The 15,788-nt window shown below is 41.8% G+C and overlaps 1 protein-coding gene across 1 annotated transcript in view; it reads left to right on the top strand.

The window, feature by feature from the left end:
• The first annotated feature begins 7,870 nt into the window (after positions 1–7,870).
• The window catches only part of LOC126355765 (uncharacterized), a 36,995-nt gene continuing 29,077 nt past the window's right edge, over positions 7,871–15,788 (top strand). Inside the window, exon 1 of the mRNA XM_050006166.1 lies at positions 7,871–8,496. Within this exon, the coding sequence (XP_049862123.1) occupies positions 7,986–8,496 (511 nt within the window). The 5' untranslated portion in view covers positions 7,871–7,985. The remainder of the gene's footprint in view (positions 8,497–15,788) is intronic.

The raw sequence follows: 15,788 nt of genomic DNA on the forward strand, positions 1-15,788 counted from the left end.
AAAACATAGGAGATACAAGACTGGAGTCAAAGTTAACAGTGCTTTTAAATACCTCCCGTAAAAGATGGTAGAAGAAACATACGTCTTTCCACTGAAATTGTGAGAAGTGCCATCCAAACGACTATATAAGTAGATCTGTAGAACCTATTAGACTGAACACATAGCAACAAACTTTCAGAAAAATATATCCGCGAAATCTGGTAGGTAGCAATGGTAGATAAGTACGAGAAATATCGCATAATCACTTTAACAACTTATGCATCTAAGTTGCTGAGCATAAGGTACGGAAGAACGCAAAAGAAAACTAAGGAGATGTAGGTTGATGACCACTTTGGCTTTCGGTGAGGTAACGACATAAGAGAGACAGGTGTGACGTTATAACGTTGCACTCGGTAACGGCAGCAAGACTTAAGAAAAATCTGGTCACATTCATAGAATTTGTCGACCTAGAAAAAATAGTTCGACAGCGTAAAATGCTATATCATTTTCAAAGTTCTGAGAAAAGTATGAATATGCAAAGGGAAGGCTTGATAATTCACAAAATGTACAGGAAACAATAGGGGACAGTATAAATGGAAAAATGGAGGATATAGTGCTCGTTTTAAAAAGGACGTAAGGCACAGATGTACTCTTTTGCTGCTAATTTTCAGTCTACAGTAACAGTCAAAAAATCGCGTAATTATCTTCCATTGCGGCGCAGAAGTTTTAGATTTCGCTCAAAAGCTACAACTTGCCTCTTTAATGTAAATCCTGGGCTCAGGGGCGAGGAATAATGGCTGGTGGATGATATCTAATAATACGTTATAACGGCTTCTGGTACAGTATTTTAATATTTCCTTTGTAATGGTGAGAACCCCGCGCTCTGCGATGTAACCCTTGGGCTTGGTGACGCTTCAAACAGCAGGTCGTTGGCACATGCGAGGAAAGGCCTGAGTTCACAAGTTCCTGTGAAGTGTAAGGTGGGTTAATGGTGTCACATTGCCATCAGATCTGCTCAAAGACACTGAGCAAGTGTCACATGATGCAAACGTGTTCACACACCCTCTCATCCACAGTTAAGCCCTTCGTGTGACATCTCTGTGGTGAAAGTCAGAACTGAAACGGTCAGCGGTTGAAATCACTCGGTTCTCTTATGGGTGGACAAGGAAAACGTTTCAGACCTATCTCTGAGCATGGAGACGAAAATGCCTCTGGAGGTGGCGTAAATGGCGTCAATAGAACCACGTCTTCCCTTCGTTGTTGATTCCCACACAGTTCGCAATCGAAATCGACAGTTACCAGTATTATGAGAAGATGAGTCGCAGGACGGCGTTTTTCGCAACCTTTGACACTGCCGAATGCCCCGTCACTCCTGTCCCTCCCCCTTTCCGCCCTACCCCCCACCGGACGACCGCGAATGACCCTTTCTGGAAAGACGTGGTGGACGTGCAACCCCTTTTGACCTCAATGTTTGCTCTATTATACACAGCGGACGCACTGGAGACCGTTCAGCACCATTAGCCGAAATCTGAACGTGATCGGAAGCAGCACGACGGGTGTGACACTGACACATGCATGAATAAAGTGGCAAAGGGTACCACTAAGACATTCTGAACTTGGCAACATCGTCGGTGCCACCCGCACACCTTTATTCAGCACACTAAAAATGTACCTGTGCAGAAACAACTAATCCCTGTTTACTAAGTCCTGGCGTGGCAGGCAACCATTTCTACTCCTCTGAGTTGAGGAATGCTATACAGGGTATTGCTGAATAGCGCCTTCAGACCGCATGCGAAATCTAAGGGATATAGAAAGAGACGCCTCTCACGCTGGCGCGTGATAGTCAGTGACTGCCTGCCTCTGTACAAGCACATTTTTAAAGTGCTCAATAAAGGTACAAGGGTGACACCGTCGGTGTTGCCGTTTTATTGCCGTATGTGCTAGTATCACAGCCGCTGAGATAACGCTGCAGAATGGCATAAGCACCCTTTGCTGCTTCAGATAAAGTTCAGATTTAATCGAAGCGTTCTGAACAGTCACTAGTGGTTTCCGCCCTGGTGACCAGAGAAAAACTGCCGTCGTATTACACCCAAGGACCTGCCATCACGTTCAGAGAGATTACAGGCCCACGATGCTGTTAGAGAGGGGTTTCATGGACTGTGGAATGTTAGCAGCAGTGTCAAAGATTATGGAGAACGCTGTGTTGTTGCTCTGCATTGCGAACTGTTTCCACCATGAATGCCCCGAGATAAAGGGTGTTTTCATTGAAGCCAACCCTGAAGAGCATTTCGTGTCGACACTAAGAGGTGGTGCGGTTGAAATTTTTCTTCGGTCACCCACAAAAAAATCGCTTTCTTTCAACGATGAGTATCCAGATACTGACCTTCATTGCAGAGGTGTCAGAATGTTGGCAAGAGGGCGTGTGATAACGTTCCCATCATGTGGCATGTCAGTGGTGGCGTTGAGCGGAATTCTGATGAAATCTCATGCGAATGTGACGTCATTAACCCACCTTATACCTCACATGAATTGAGATTTGCCACTTTTTCGCATGTGTCGACGCCTCGCTGTTTCAAGCGTCGTGAATCCCGACCTTGACGTTACAAAACGGCACGCTTTTGGACTATTGTAGGAACCATTGAGAGGAATTTCAAGCTTCTGCGTCGCAATGGGACACAACTATGCAGTCTCGAGAAGGTGAGACTTTAATTGTATTGCGCAATGTATATAACGAAGGAGCAATGCCGGAAATAAGGGGAAGATACAAAATCGGTATTAAAATTCAAGGGGAAAGGATATCAATGACAATATTCACTGTTAACATTTATTCTATGTACAGGGGAAAAAGTGTAAGGCAGACATTGAAGTAGACAGGAATTAATGGTAGTCTGCATCAACTCAGTCCGAAAACAAAGTGCTCAAAAATAAAGAAAAGGAAAAAAAACTTGTTGTGAATATAGATACGTTTCCGTTTTAGCAACAAAATTTATTTCGGTAACGTACCATTATATCTTCTATGGCACCATGATCTGCAAATCTTACCTGTGTGAGATAGCAGGTAGACGCCTCCGTTCATAAACAGATTAGGGTAAGAAATACATAGGACGACCGAATGTGGGAATTAGAAAGAACCAGAGTGGAAGACTACAGAAATTATTTTCAGCGTATTAGTTTTATTCTGCTGTGGCAACTCTTCTTAAGTGCTCAGTCACACAAGACTTATCGTTCAGTGCATCTCTGATCTGAATGCACCCAACGTCTCTATCTTTCTCAATTGGTAAAACAGTCTTGTGCCAGCCAGACATTGCGTAATCACATTCTTTTGGCATCCGCCAGCAATCATCATTATTCGGAAGGCAGTCTCTAACGTAGAGCGTCCGAGAGTTGAACTTATTTGAATTACGAATCAGGTTCAGCTCTCACTGTTCGGTTCACTTGTGGAAAGTGCACTCAAACTGAATGTCACTAATCTGTGTGACGAGCATGGCAGGAGGGGAATAGGTGCTTCAAAGGCGTTACTTCCTGAGGAGGTCTTGGTGATTCTCGGAGAAATGAGAGGCGTCCTTTTTGGCTTGTATAATCGATTTCAATTTATCACTGAATTATAGAAAATACGCTGTGCTCGTGAAAGTTGTTTCTCGTTTACACCAAATGTATCTACAACCGTCAGCATCAGTTACAAGTTATAGGATACCACGAGTTCTCGTGTATTTTACGAGAAAAAGATGAAAAGTTCCTCGTCTAGGTAAAAAACCATTTAAGTTTTGACAGTGTTCTGTTTTAAATTGTGATAGCAGGCGCAACGTTTTTCCAGTTATTTATTATACCTTTTTTCATCAAGACGTTCTCTCTTAAGACGAAGTCGTTGTTTGAGTTACAATGATTATGGTACTTGTAGGAGACCAAAATTATTAACTTAATATAAAAAATACAATGAAATAAAAGGCAATGATGTCTACGTGGCATAAAACTCCAACTGAAGATGAAAGAAATTAAGCAACACATATACACTGCCTTTTTTATTCTGTTCTACACGTATTCAAGGCCTCATGGCTGTCTCCGAAAGATCTCGAGTCATGCACGTTTCGGTCGTTCACCTGACCTTGTAACCACACTGTTCCTAATCTAATCTGTACTCACCGGTCATTACATGTCTTAGAAATGCAGGAAACGTCGGAAGTCCGTGTAGTAGCCGCTGTTTAAATTCTAATACTGAATTCTACACAGTACTTTACAACTCTGTACAACAGAACCAAACCCATACCGGTAACATTTAAATACAAAGTGGTGTCATGAAAAATGCCAAGTATGGAAGTCGCGCTGTATCTTTGAAACCCTTTGAACAGCTACGACCACAGATGAACCTATTTCTGTGTTTATTAGAAGGTTATAAGATTCTTCAGAAGTAACCTACGCATTTATTAACTTAACTGGATAGACCAGTTCTATGTGTTCCACAGTCTGGACTTATTTCTGACTGTGGATTATCAATTTGAATCAAATGTTGTGGGTGGGAACTGTGACTATTAATGAGGTTTATTGATACTATCCACGAACTGCAGTTCTGTAATATCAACAAATTTAGAAAACGTTTTCCACCCGTAACTGCTTCACGTGTGGGAACACGCGGAAGTCACAAGTGATACACCTGGTGAACAGGATTCATTTCACCAATTCGTATTTTACGTGATAGCATTAGAGACAATTTTTATTTCCAATTTCCGCAATTCAATCTTCTCGTCACCTAGGTTTCATCCCATATGGCAATAAACTTTCTTCGTGTTAGTGTTACTCTTCTTTATAAGCTAATGAATAAGAAGAGTCCTTATTGACTCACCGTAAACAAAGTGGAACCTTTTCTTGGTCACTTGTTTCCACCCACGGGTTTGAATGTCGATCACCCTGCCTTGTGGCATACCTGTAGCGTCACCTACACCACACAAGGGTCTTTATTGAATCACAGTAAACAAAGTGGAACCTTTTCTTGGTCACTTGTTTCCACACACGGGTTTCAGTGTCGATCAACCTGCCTTGTGACATACCTGTAGCGTCACCTACACCACACATCTAGAATTTCCGATATTCCTTCTCGATGATTTCATTCGAGGTTGTGGATATGGGAGGATATTCATTAGAATTATCTCCAAGAGAAGTACGGGGCTTCGTTTTTAGTGACGTATTTCTTATCTTTAGGAAATAACAGATCAGTTTGCTTGTAGTCTATTTGGGGTGAATTTATGTTGAGGATACACCATCTAAGTAAAGAATGGTTTAGCGAAACAATATTCCACTTAACCATCTGAACGAAACACACACAGTGCGATTACTTCGAAAAGCGCTACCTTTCCGCCGAGTAAACTTATATGTCTTAGGTTATTACATAACATGTACTAAAACAGAAATAAGAAATACATTCCTTAATATCAACGACATCTCGATGTGAGACCTAGAAAAGTTTCCTTTCCCTCGTGTAATGGTTACATCTTTGTATCGTGAAGAATATACATGGTATGTTTTCAAAGGATAAGTTGAAGAGATTACCGATGTATAAATTCGAACATTATCTGGGAAATAATATCTGTACCGATTGGGACGTACTTGTATGTCTTCTCCACGTCGGACAGGATAAGTAATAGCATAGGTTAAAAAATACAATGCTATTCAATTGTAGCATTGTTCTTATGATATTACTTACCTTTACAATAATGTAACTCACGCCAAATATTGTACTCGGTTACTAATTTAAAAGGCACACCATCTATAATTTTAATGATATACAGCTATATTTAGGTGTACTATTCTACATGGAAACATTTTAAATGACCTTTTTAGTTGAAGGAAGCTTGCGTCAAAGCCAAATTACTTGAAAACTCCGTTTGCTCGTGCAGAGAATGCGAAACCGAAGTTGAAGTCACTGATTATCGGAAGGGAGTGGACGTTTACAGTTACAGCCACCTTCAGGCTTCGTATGGCTGGATTAATAGATATAATAATTAATTTAGAGTCATCCACTTTAGTTGTACTAATATTTATTTAAACCACGACGGATTCGAGATTTTAGGATCCCATCTTCAGGTTTGTGAAATTATGGTATTTGGTAATACATAACATACGGTCGGGCCAGTCAATGTAAGAGTTTCAATCACGTGGCGAAAACTGTCCACCGCCGGCAGCCAAACGACAGGAATGCCAACCAGTGTTCGGAACCCTCTGATATGAGCCGCGTAAATGTCATATGTTATATCAAAGAGGTGTTCCACATCTAATTAAACAATAAAATATCATAGCTGCCACCACAACCTGAAATGAAGAGGCTGTGAGTTCACTAGTGAACAGTGTCCCCCCTCACGCACAGATACAAGCTGTATTAACATCTTCAACTCAATTGCGTGTAATGCTACAAATTTAGTAATTTCACTGGCAACTGAATGTTATCCGCATTCGACTGGGAACTATAGCTGGAGAGAACTCAATCAGTAAAGGTGTAAACTTATTTCATAATTCGTTCGGCATGTCAGGCAAAATGGCAGGAAATAGGTTGGAAGAAACTTGTCTGTAGATATTTGATAACAACATACTTTCTTCTTTAATAAGCAATCAATGTGGCACTGCTGTCACAAACCGAAATTAATTAAATGACAAAGGCGTAAGCCAGTTGAGTGGCATTTTTTGAAACTTTGTTCTTCCTCCAGCAGTCTTATATATCATTCATAGTGGTTGGGGATTTATATGGAGGTTGTTCCTTCACATTCTACCGTTCAGAATCGGCTGTTAAATTCAGGCACTGTCGTATTTCTTCTGAATCTGAAATACTTATTTGAGTTTTCAGATCTACAACTGTAGGTGGAAAAACAAAATACGGATAATTTGTGTTCAAAGGAGTACGGACACGGGCAGGAATAAGTAGGAAGTGAGAAACAGAACCATTCCCAACTTTCATCAAAACTGGTTTAGGAAAGCCATTGGCAACCTGACTCTGTGAAGGTTCAAATGGCTCTGAGCACTATAGGACTTAACATCTGAGGTCACCAGTCCCCTAGAACTTAGAACTACTTAAACCTAACCAACCTAAGGACATCACACACATCCATGGTCTAGGCAGGATTCGAACCTGCGACCGTAGCAGTCGCGCGGTTCCGGACTAAGGCGCCTAAAACCGCTCGGCCACAACGGCCGGCCTCTGTGAAGGAGGACAAGACTCTGCCCACTTCTTTGGGTTGTGTGTCCACTTTCTGAACCACTTCACTGAGCCCTTCTATTACGCGCATGGCGAGGAACTGTAGAGCTTATCCGAAACCAAGTGGTGCTATAGACTTGATAATCCCCAACTTTTACTTGGTGTCACTGACCTCATTACCTGCGACCTTCCAGTAGCGTAGGTAATATCTTGGGTTTATGGATCAGCGCTGAGTAAACCCAAATAAAGAGAAAGTTAACGTTGCCACCCGTCTTCTGATAGTTCATATTTTACCCAAATCACTATTAACTTCCGAAATACGTCATGTTTTTCCGTTTTTGGATCCCGTAAGTCACCTGTCCCGCCCTCCACTAAGGCAGACAGCCAATTCCCGTAGCAGTAGGGCAGCAGGTCTGGCGGCGAGCCCGCTAATCAATATTCGGTTGCACCGGCCGACTCTGCGGCGTGCTTTGTTTCCATGACAACGCAGGGAGGTGATCGACTCTTCCGGGATCTAGGAACGGATGTCGGGCACAGTAGACCCCCTCAGGAATGTCCTCCAGGACTGTTGGCCGACTGCCCTCCCTCGGAGGCTCGTTTTATTCGGTTTCCGTAGCCAGAGTTACCTCATTGTCACCCAGTTACGCTACGCACGCTGCCAACGTTGCGTCTCCCCTTCTTCGTCGACGGACCCGCCCGGCCATAAAACCGCTGCACTCACGTCGTGGCCGGACACTATAGCCCTCTGTCCGTGTAGCACTGCGTAACCCTCCCCGAGGCTCACAACTGGCAGTTTGAATTGTGCAACTGCTGTCCAACAACACCAGACATGCGGCTCTGGATAGCAGTTCTCTGCGGAGCAACCTTGTTCAACGTGGTCCTGAGTACAGCCATTCCGACAACTCCGGTGGAAGCTACCGTTGTGAAAATAGATCCGCCAGGAGAATTCATTTCAGAAAGCGGACAGAATGAGAATGAGTTAGCCACTGGCAGCGAAATGGATAGCTTGGCTAGCGCAGCAGTTGGTGGGCGTTCTTCTGGAGATGCACACGATTGTGGAGGTGATCTCGACTGTGAAGAAGGGAAACTTGTAGCTATGATCGACAAGGCTGAGTCCAAAGAAAGTATACCGGTCATTCCAGGGCTGGTGACGTTGGATAAGAAGGTAGCAGATAAGGACGACGACGACAGTAACATAGCGCCAGAGGAAGGTTCACAAGACATTGAAGTACGACTCGACAGGTACTTGCGATCACACGCCCTCAGTCTGCACGTCTGGGGAACCAAGTTCCAGATGGACCTGGAGAGATTCTCTTCAAGGAGCCAAGACGTAGCCCAAGGTGAGACTTCTTATACTTCTCTCTATATATAACTGGATAACGTAGCTCCAAAAATCGTTCAGTTTCTTTTCTCTTTTTTGATATGTAGGCTGTACTGCTGGTAACTACACTTCTTTGTCAGTTCTGTCACAAATGACGTATAGGACTTTGATTGTCGAAGAAATGTAGATTTATTAAGCACATTAATTGTCGTCTACGGCAATTTTGTGTCTTGTAAACATGTGACCAGTATAGGACCACATCAGACTTTCATAAATATTTTGGTGTAATATTTCTCTTCCGTCAGTTTAATTTCGTCTTCTTTCCAATCCTTCATTCTTTCTTAACGTTCATCAGGAACTAATGTCGTCTGCATATTTCACTGACGGGCATTTTGCCCTTTGGTATGAAACACCTCAGTCATTTGTATTAAGGTTTTTAGGGAAAGTTAAGCCTTATCTATCGGGTGGGAATTTAACCGTCGTCCTCCAAAACGTAAAATTAACAATACACAGCTGCGCCACTGCGCTGGGTATCGTTCTGAGATCTAGAAGAACGCAGAGGACGCAACAAGTTCGTTGTTTCTCTTGGTAGCAGTTACATATGGTTATGTAATCTTTGTAACTTTTCATTTACCTCTTTATTAACTAGTAAAGTCTAGAACCACGTGAAGGTATTCTCTCACGGAAATACGTTGCTCTGATTTCTGTGTAAATTTTTGGGAATAATTCTAGGAATAAATCTGGTTGTTATTAGGTATTCAAGAGGAAATTATTTTGTTCACATCTTACCTTGAAGGCTGCGTAACAAATTACGTTATCTCTACTTTGGTGGCTATTGACATAATCTACAATATTTTTACGACTGTTCACTTCAGCAAAGAAATTTAGCATACTTTGCTCAGAAGGGGAAAAAACTATTGCCGAACCTGACCACAGTTAGTTGAAAGACTGTAATTGGAATTTAGTCCAGAATAGGTAGCTGCACTACTTCCCTGATGCCTGTTTACACTCATTGACTTAATTCTTTTATTGACACCAGAACTCATAGAGTTGTTCATAATTTTATACAATATTGTTGGAAAACAGCAATCTTTATTGACATAAAATTATTCAAGAACAGTCTTGATCGCAGCCGATGTTAACGTCTGACTGGTTTCGACCTTTCAATTACGGGCTATCATCAGAGTTTGCACCATCTGGATGACGGCAATGGCGCCTCATCAGTTACAGTGACTGAGGCCTCCACAGCGAGTCAGGAGCCATAGCCTTCATCTAGATGGTGCAACTCTGATGATGGCTCGTAATTAAAAGGCAGAAACCGGTCAAAAGTTAACATCGGCAATGATCAAGACTATTTTGAAATAATTTTATCACATATTTGTTCTCATCTTTATTGGACGAATTCTGTGGAGATATTCTGCTCAGATTATGGTCGTTCTAAATTTAGACAGCAATAACCTCATTTCAAATTCACTAATCATTTTAAAAGTCCTTTTTTGTCTTAGATCTTTTTGTATGATTTTTTCTTCCAAATGTCAGTAGAATTTTTCTTTTCTTGATGCTAAAACTGATAGAAAGTTTAGCAAATGAATAGCATAAGATCTGGAATATGAATACTAACAGTACGTTCCCTGGTTTGATTAGTGCAGCTTATTTTACCGTATGTTCTCGCTAGCCATTGTGGAATCTGTTCTTTTAGCACATACTGCACGTACGAATCAGTGAACGGTTTCTTACGTTGCAGATGTTTGTAGACTTTCCCTGTATATTGGCCACTAAGCACAATTACAATTGAGCGTTTATCCAGCAGGTAAATTACTCACTCGCAAATGTGGATCGTTTTCTCGCTAGTGTGCTGTATAGCATGGACTTCAGCACTCGTTTTTCACTATCGATTTTATCTCGGATGTGTTTTATTTCAATCACACGGAACAAGGGACTATGCTTTTTCAGTAATTTGATAAAAACGTAGTTCAGTTCTTCAGGAATCGCAGTATCTGAAAGTGGCCGGTATTCCTCAATCTAATGTGATCTTCCACTCTCGCAGAATGACGTATACGGCAGACACAGAGAACTCCAAGATTTCTTCTGTTTTTCTGTGGACGCTCATTTCAACAAGTTATCGAAAAAAAAGAGAGGAAGGAGGAAACTGTACGATATCTTCGACAATTTGAGACAGTCATAATCAAGTAAATACCACAAAATGTGGAAAAAATTTCCCATGCACCGACGATATTTCTTCTCACGAAAAATCCGTTGTCAGCGATTCAAGAAATAATATTCCAAAACTGTCATTCTTCTAGCTGCTTCTGTATTATTCAGTAATGTTAACTGATCTAAAACTGTGACCAAACCACAAGAATTTCGAAAGCAATTTCCCCCAAATTCGTGTTCATGTTCTAATTTATTGTGTGAAGTCGTATTGCTCTCTTTCTAGCACTATTAGATAATTTCACGAATTCCATAAATATACTTCTTAATACTAGTTGCATAAAACAGTTTCTACGTATTGGCGCAGAAAAATTCAAACTTATCTAGCCATGATAAATGTTAACAACTGATCACTTCCTCAGTTCCATTAGATATATCTACAAAATTGCTTTGCATTTTCGTTCTATGCTTAAATTCAAAAACAAATTTCTAAAAAAAGTGTTCATCTTTGTCGTAGCGTAGAGATTGGCATCATTACAGACAGCTCCTGAATTCATAATGAGGAGGAGGGAGGAAGTAATGATCCACTGCTTTGTTTGAAGGAACTGTCCGGGTATTCGCCTCAAGTTGATTATATGCGCTTTCTGGCTCATCCCAGGCATTATTTAGAATGAGACGCCTTAGGGCAGCACAACAGAATGCACAATATTAAAATAATACCGTTAGATTAAAATTGTGCCATTCGAGCAGCCAGCTTTGCACTGCAGAAAGATGCCATCTTTATGATGTTGGAATTTAAATAGGAAGTCATTCTCGGAGACAGAAATCCAAGTTGAACTAGCTGGTTACGCCTATATTTTTACATCTATATACATACCCCGTAAGCTACCGTACGATGCGTGTGAAGGGTACCCTGAACAACTACTAATCGTTTCCTCTCCAGTTTCACTCGGAGATAGATCGAGGGGCAAACGACATTGTGTATGCCTCCACAAGAGACCTAATTTCTCGTGGTCCTTAAGCGAAAACATCAGTGGAAGGCGAATATACTAACATTCGAAGACGTTCCCATGGGTTAACTGAAGATGGTTTATCAATTAGCGAAATAAATTTCCTGTGCGAATTCGCGATCTTTATGGCTCATTAGTGAATATAGCGGCATAGACCTCGTCGGTTGAGTATCAGTGTTAGAAACCTATGCCGAAACAGAGGTCACTTAAATTAGGCATAGCTTTTTAATACTGACATGGAACATTGCGTTATTAGTTCTAAGCTGTTAGATATCTGTCAATGGGAGTAGCCGAAACGGCGTATTAAACAAAGAAATTTATTAAGCGGATCATGAAGGCGGCGTAGGCGTACACGATTATAGTTAAAAATGATCTGCATGCCACTGTAAAGGCGTTCAGTCAACTGAAGGTAAATAATAACTTCCTCTTGAATAGTTCAATATCAGTCATATTAGGAACGCGTTCTTAGTTTTTGCACCATCAATTTACTTGAAACGCCAAGAATATGTTTTTGTGTCGCAGTGCAACGAACTTTACTAACAGAATAAGACATGGTACTGGCATTTTCGTGAATAAAACCGAATTTGTAAAGCTATAAAAATAATTGGTGAGCTAGTAACGCCGCCTTAAGCACCTACAGGAGTGCTGAAGGTGTCTTATGAGCTGTGTTTCTGCGAGCCAGAGGCGGGGAGCGGTCGTATATATGCTGATCTTCTGGGAAAGGGCTTCCGGCCTGGCAACCAATGGGAACTGGAAACCTGCGGTAGTTCCGTTCTGGTGACGGGCAGCCGTGTCAAGGCCAAGGAGAGAACGCGGGCTCGCTCCCGAGGAGAGCGACCGCCCTTCACCTGCCGCAGCTAGGCTGCGTGCGCCTGGCAGCTAGGCAACCCACTAGCACGCGAAGAAAGCTGACTCTCATTCTGGCAAGCAGTTAGTTACTGGTACCTCACATTTAAGACCATGTTATTGATAAATGTCAGAAAATTATATTTTCTACCCGCTCTGCGAGATGTGTAAGTGACCACGGAAAGAATGTAAGAATTTTAATCATTCTGTAGATTCGACTTCGTATGAAGTTACAGTTCGCAAAGGCCCTAAACCGCAACGAAATATCTCTCAAATGCTAAGATACCGCGCTTACGCGTGTACCTTCTGATTAGCGTGACGTGTCCCAAAGTCTTCACATATACTTCAGACCTCTCCATAGTTTTCTACAAAGGCAATGTATAAGGCACATATGGTGATTGCCAGTTTTAGAGATGCGGAGGAGTCACTAATTACGCTGGATACTCATTAATTTCAGAATTTAGATCCACGCATCACTTACAATTTTCAGAGAATACTTCGGTAAACTATAGCCATCTGTACGTTTTTACGTATACAATGCGAGCTCTCAAATATTGGCACTGCCTTCAGTCGTCGAAGAGCAGCGTTCACAGAACGTTTCATATTCAAAGACCTGCTTTTTGACTGACCGTTTACCATCTTCAGTCCCTGCACAACACCACAGAATGTACTTCCACAAACTGTATTAAAGTTTTCTGCCTTGGAGTGATTCCGATTTAAGCAAAGCTACGTAACAACTTGAATGAGATGAATGAGCAAGACGCAATAAGTCAGTAATTTTTGACATATATCAGTTGGACACCACGACAATAACTTGTTGTGAATCATAAGAGCCATCGAATAATGTAGCGATGCAGGCATGTCACCTCACATGTAGGGTGCCCCTTAGGAATGGTCAATTTTCATAAGCAAGTCACCTCATACACAAGGTGTCCCATGAGCAATCGTCAGTTTTCAGGGCTGTGCAGGAACGGTCCTTAGAAACAAAGAACCCCAGTAAACATGTGCTCTAAAATACGTACCATAAGAACTATGGGGACTTCTTCATCTTCGACACTGTGAAACAAATCTCATCTACTGCGAGATCTTTGCTTTTCATATTTTGCGAGAAGGCAGTGTAGACAAAACAAGAAAAAATTGTCTAGTGCACTTGAGTTCTAAAACGCGTGTAGCCAGCACTTGTCAAGTAGAAGAGATGTGTTTCACAGTAGCGAAGTCGAAGAGGTGCTCGCGGCTCTTATGGTATGCACTTTAGATCCCATGTTTATTAGGCATATTTGCTTCGAATGATAGTTCCGTTCATGTCTCTGAACACTTATGCGGCACCACAAATTATTTAGATCAAGTGAATATGCTACGTTGAACGTTACGAATGCAGTCTTTCACTTATTTTGTGTTTAGCTATTGCTGAATGCATTGTTTAAGAAAGGAGGGAATATTAAAAGCGTATAACTGAACTTTGTCTAAAATGATTGTATTTAAGACATTTTTGAAACTATTAAAATGCAGATTAAACCTGTATGGAGATAATCTAGAGTTTTTCTGGTCACCGACATCAAGAGTATCAAGAGAAGGTAGATAATGGACGAGGAGTGATGTATTTTAAATTATCCCGACTTTCTCCTCCAGTGTCTTACGAATGCAACATCTCTCGAACATCACATCTGTACGTTAGCGCTTGATTATATTTTTCAGTCTGTGTAACAGAGCTTAATATATACATTGGAGATTACTTCACAATAATTAGAAATGAGAGACTACAATACTACGTAGCTTTACTCTCATAATTGGTAGCATAATTGTTCGATTTGGAAAGTGCTTTACATCTAAGCCGTTTCATTTCAATCACGTTCCAAGTAAGAGTTTTCTGGATGTCTAGCCAATGCGATGTGCTTCACTGTCGATGATGAAATGGGGAAAGAAAGCAGCGGTGTTGGCTAGAGCCAGGATGGGGTAAAGTTCATAAGGTGGGGAAAGAGGGGAAGGAAGAGTTTAGAGCAAAAAAGAAATGACAAGGAAGGTGCCTGGTTTACTGACACAGTTTTAGCCGCATGCCAGGTGCCGCGTGGAGCCCTCCAAGTAGATGCGCCTCCTTCCAGAAGATCCCGATTTCACTCCGGAGCACAACAGAGGCGCCAGAAGAAAGTCGCTTCGGAAGCGGGACGCTGTACAGGGTCGGCAGCGTTTCTCCTGCATAAATACCGACCGCGCTACGGGGATCGGCTTAAAATAAACCCACAGTCAGCTGAACCCACAGCGAGAGCATCAGCGCTACACCCGGCTGCTCTAAACAGATCCGTACAACAAAGACGACAGCAGGCCATGTAGACTAATCGCAGCTGCTGCCCAAAAAGTATGGAGAGGTATTATTTACTTTAGGTTCACAGTATTTTGTGCAGACTGGCAGCATTGAAGGATATACAGGACTGGAAGTTCATTTACAATCTTTATTCTCACCAAAATTCACTTCGTGAAAATTGTAATATTAGTAACATGTTTTTGAATACCTCTTTACCAAAACTATTTCAAGGCTACGACTTCCTCCGAAGATGAACAGTTGGCATCGCTGCTTTCAGTGCGGAAGATCCAGGTTTTATTGCTGGTATCGTCTCAGATTTTTCTTTAGGTAAGGGTTCAGGAACTGGGTCCATTCATTATCGTGATGATTCGTTTGAATAAAGAAGCAGAGGCTACGTCGGAATTCTTCTACTGGCAGTAACAGCTGATGCGACTGGAGATTTGCTGATCACATGTCCCATAGATGGCTCCTCATACTGCCTTGTAGGCAGCAGTGGCCCAGTCGGAACGGACGTGGTGAGCTGATTTATGTTGCCAGTATTTGCTGTGTCTACAGAATTTTCGTTTAGGAGGCCTCCGTACCGAATGATAAAAGCCATGAAATCAGAACGATGGGTCGACGTAACAATTAAATAACTTCTTGTTTCATTTTCCGAGCCGTACATTGTAGCATTATAAGTAGGCGACAGATTTATTGCATTCCCTCCTTATTGTGAGGGGCGTTCAACAAGTAATGCAACTTATTTTTTCTCGGCCAATTTCACTCGAAAAAATTCGTTGTAGGACATCAGGGAAAATTCCCACTTCTGCACCTGTAGTGTCATCAAGTTCCGATATGTGGCGGCGGTATACGTAACCTTCAAAATGGCGTCTGCGACGGAGGTGCATTCCGAGCAGAAAACAGTCATTGACTTTCTTTTTGGCGGATAACCAGAGTATCGCTGATTTTCATAGATGTTTGCAGAATGTCTACGGAGACGTAGCGTCTGTCTTCATCGTAACAAGG

The sequence above is a fragment of the Schistocerca gregaria genome, chromosome 3 (assembly GCF_023897955.1).
Source record: "Schistocerca gregaria isolate iqSchGreg1 chromosome 3, iqSchGreg1.2, whole genome shotgun sequence".
NCBI lineage: Eukaryota > Metazoa > Arthropoda > Insecta > Orthoptera > Acrididae > Schistocerca > Schistocerca gregaria.